This window comes from Coffea eugenioides, chromosome 3 (genome assembly GCF_003713205.1).
Source record: "Coffea eugenioides isolate CCC68of chromosome 3, Ceug_1.0, whole genome shotgun sequence".
In the NCBI taxonomy this organism is placed as follows: domain Eukaryota; kingdom Viridiplantae; phylum Streptophyta; class Magnoliopsida; order Gentianales; family Rubiaceae; genus Coffea; species Coffea eugenioides.
Window position 1 is genome coordinate 39,214,342 of NC_040037.1, and position 3,707 is coordinate 39,218,048.

Consider the following 3,707-nt stretch of genomic DNA (forward strand, 5'->3'; position numbering starts at 1 on the left):
CCCCAATTTCGTTCTACTAATTTGGAAAGAAATAATGTCCTACCTGCTCCCTGTGGAATCGACCCTACTTGCCATTGTACGCAAAATTAGTATTTTTATAGACAAATCCGGTATATCGGATCAAGCAAACTCTTCGGGAACAGGGTGAATCAAGTAACCCATTGCACACCTAGGGTCCCTGCTCCAGTACTTGGATTTGTTCTATAATTATTTAATTGAGGTGGTAATTAGGACTTTTTAGTAATTATTATTGCACAGGTTCGGCACCTGTCAAGACATATTGTTATTGGCATTCTCAAAGACAAAAAAAAAAAGGTATAAAATCTCAAACTTGTTTGAAGAAAATTGAATATTGATTACACTTAATTCAACTGAGTGAGTGAGTGCTTTCAACACTTGAAACAAATTCTTCAATGTTTTTGTCTGAGCTTCCTCCTTCACTATTTGCCTCCTTAGCCAACTCCTTCCACCTCAAAGCATTGCTTCTGAGCTCACTTGTCTTCTCCCCATGCATAACTTCTCTTATAGTCCTTTCTACTTCTTCTCTTGTTACCATTTCCCTCTCCTCACTACCCTTAACTCGCAATCCTACCTTCCAGACATCCACAATGTACTTAGAATTTGTAGTTTGATCAGCCCACACGGGCATGGTCACCATTGGCACACCCAAGCTCAATGCTTCAATTGTTGAATTCCAACCACAGTGAGTCATGAAGCATCCCACTGCCCTGTGCGACAAAACCTTTGGCTGAGGGCACCAATTCACGATTAGACCTCTTTCTTGTGACTCGAACATGAAATCTCTAGGAATTTTGCTCTCTTCAGAAGGTCGAACTACCCATAAAAAGTTGCAAGTGCAATTCATCAGGCCGCATGCTATTTCCTGCATTTGATTTTCTCCAAGGTCCGACATACTACCGAAGGATACATAAACAACTGAGCCTGTTTCCTTGGTGTCAAGCCATTTTAGGCAAGCTCCTGAATCTGGTGTGAAGAAATTGACGGTGTAATCTTTGTCATCTTTCAATCGCTTGTCAGTGTACATGGATGGAGTAGAAGGGCCTATGGTCTTGATTGGATACCGTTCTGTCAACCAGGTCACCACCTGGTTGAGATTCAGCAACAACATTGTAATATTGCCCAAACAGCAAAATTTAATCAGGTCCCACCCCAAAAGACAATTAAAAAAATTGAAGCATGATTTTATGAAAAGATTATCTATGCCTATTGTATTGAAATGTATGAAAGATTTACATGTAGACTTATTTAATATGAGCTATGCTTTTAAGCTCGGATCTGTGAGTGAACTGAATGAGGTCCCTGTTCAATCTAAGGTTAAAGATCTAATTATTTTTTTATTATTTTAATTCTAAGTAATTTGGATAACATCAAAATATATAAAGTGGAAAAGAAAGAAAAAGTGGAAACCAGTTCAACCATCTAGTTTTGACTGGTCCAACCATTTCTTGACCCGAATTGACCAGTTCACAGTTCATCCGTTCAAACCGGCCAGTTTGGTCCAGTCTGATTTTTGAAACAGTTTGAATAAGTTGTTGGTTTCTTAATTTATTAACTTTATTTTTTTATTAGCAATAACTAACTAGAAATTGTACAATGTGATTTTTGCTATGAACAAAATAAACAGATCTTATGGTCTACCGATGATCAAATTCCAAGCATGAACATAATTGACACTGACAATGATTCAAAAAGTATTGCCAATATGTAATTTAATTTAAACAGCGTCAAATAAAATGTTGCTAATGGGTGAACTTCCAAATTCCAATTGTTTTATAGAATCAGAATTCTACCTCGTTTTCTAGCTTGTCAAAAGAGTTGAACAAGAGCCAATCTGATTTCTCCAGGTTTATATTCTGAGCGAGGACAAGATCCAAAACATCTGGGTATGGACCAGGATTATAAACAAAAGAAGGCAGATCATTCGACTCCAGTTGTGGCATTGAAGGAAGCAATATGGTAGATGTCTCTAGAGGAACTTTCAACGTTCCTCGATGAATATGGTTGTATATTGCAGAAACAGCGCAAGCCTGAGTGAAAAACGCAGCCCCTTTGAGGCCTAGTTGTCCCTGCACTATCTCCAAAATCCAAGGCATCATTGAATCATACAGAACTATATTCACAGGATGACCAGAACTCGCCTTTTCTTCAACTAACTTGGCCAAATTATCTGAAACTGCGATTTGAATCCGTTTGAAGTGGGCAGCACCTTTCTCCGAATCGTTTGATCCCTCAGCTTCAATGTTATCATCGTCTAGAATATACTCGATCTGGATCGATTCAAACTGATTTTGCACTGATAGACGGGCTGAGGTGATAGTGACTAGCGTGATTCTAACACCCTTTGAGGTTAAACGCTTGCATAATTGCAGCATCGGATTGAGGTGGCCTTGTAGAGGGTAAGGGATGGCCAGAACGTGAATTCTACATCCAATTTTATCCATGTGTTCCCTGTTCTGTTCCTTCTTGGATTCTGAGCTAGCAATTTTCGCTGAATTGGATAGGTAATCAAAGGATAATACTATAAAGAAAAAATGCAGAAGAGGAACAAGAAAGAGTCCGATCTCCTCGACATACGAAGGATAAAGATCCAGATTTAGATTAATTGATGTCTCTTTAGATGGTTTTTAAGATGAAACTTAGATAAACAATTTGAGGCTGGAGTTCCAAAAAGTGTCTTTGTCTTCAATTTCTCCAATAAATATTATAATGCCTGGCCAGAAACATTTTTAATGATTTTTGAGCAAAAGGCAATGTAAGGAGCTAGGCTAACTGTGTTCTGTGGGGCACAGGAAAAAAATGCACCAAGAGCAGGAGAAAGCTGGTTATGCGTGGATGAAATAATGCATTACATTTGGAAATCACAAGAAACGCCCTCTTAATAATTTGTTCATCATCTATTGCCCAACACTCATATACGATAAATGAAAACAGTTAATTAAATATTCTATTATAATATCAACAACTATATGTCATTGAGTTGATTGAATAATGTTTTTCGTTTTCTTTTTTTTTTTTGGCATTTCACCCAATTGTCAATTAAGTTTCAATTGAAATAAAGATTTTATAATTGTTTAAATTATTCAATAAAATTATCAATGTCAGATGAATGTAAATATAAATACATTAAATTGTATTATTGAAATATTTGATTTAATATGAAGGGAAGACAAGAAGAAACAGCGAGAAATATTTTAACAATTCCCATGAGTCATTCATATTGATAATCACCTTTACTTGTCAATGCAATCCAATGCCTAACAATAACTAATTGAAACTCAGATCCATAAGTCATGCAATGATTTGTGTTATATTGTTTAGAATTAAAGTTACTACATACCGATCAAATTAAAATTCTCTTTTTTCTCACTAATTTTTTTTATATATGATTCATTTGTTGTCATTTGTTTGTAACTAATTTAATGAAGGGATGCTCTTTAGGCTAAATGATAATGTTTTGACAATGTGGAGTAATTTTCAGGATTTTTATGAGATATTAGAACACATTTTTTTGTGCATTTAATCTAATTCACATTTTATTTCATTTGATATATAATTATTTAAAACATAAGGGACCATATTGATCAAATTTTCAAATATTAGGGACCAAAATATACGAATTCCAAACTTTTGACTAATTCTAATTTGATTTTGACCATTAGATATTTTAGTTTTCTATTAATTGTTCT

General features: G+C 35.2%; 1 protein-coding gene across 1 annotated transcript; it reads right to left on the minus strand.

Annotated features, from left to right (window-relative positions):
- Positions 1-298: 298 nt before the first annotated feature.
- LOC113765748 (UDP-glycosyltransferase 74E2-like) lies at positions 299-2,524 on the minus strand. Its single transcript, XM_027309993.1, has 2 exons — positions 1,812-2,524; positions 299-1,105 (listed from the first exon to the last, which is right to left on the minus strand). The coding sequence occupies exons 1-2, from the start codon at positions 2,460-2,462 to the stop codon at positions 368-370; spliced, it is 1,389 nt and encodes a 462-aa protein (XP_027165794.1). The 5' UTR covers positions 2,463-2,524; the 3' UTR covers positions 299-367.
- Between the last annotated feature and the right edge of the window lie 1,183 nt (positions 2,525-3,707).

Coding starts and splice junctions, on each gene's coding strand:
- LOC113765748 (XM_027309993.1), bottom strand. CDS start 2,462: ATGGATAAAATTGGATGTAGAATTCACGTTCTGGCCATCCCTTACCCT. Junction 1,106..1,811: donor TTGACAAGCTAGAAAACGAG/GTAGAATTCTGA, acceptor AATCTCAACCAG/GTGGTGACCTGGTTGACAGA.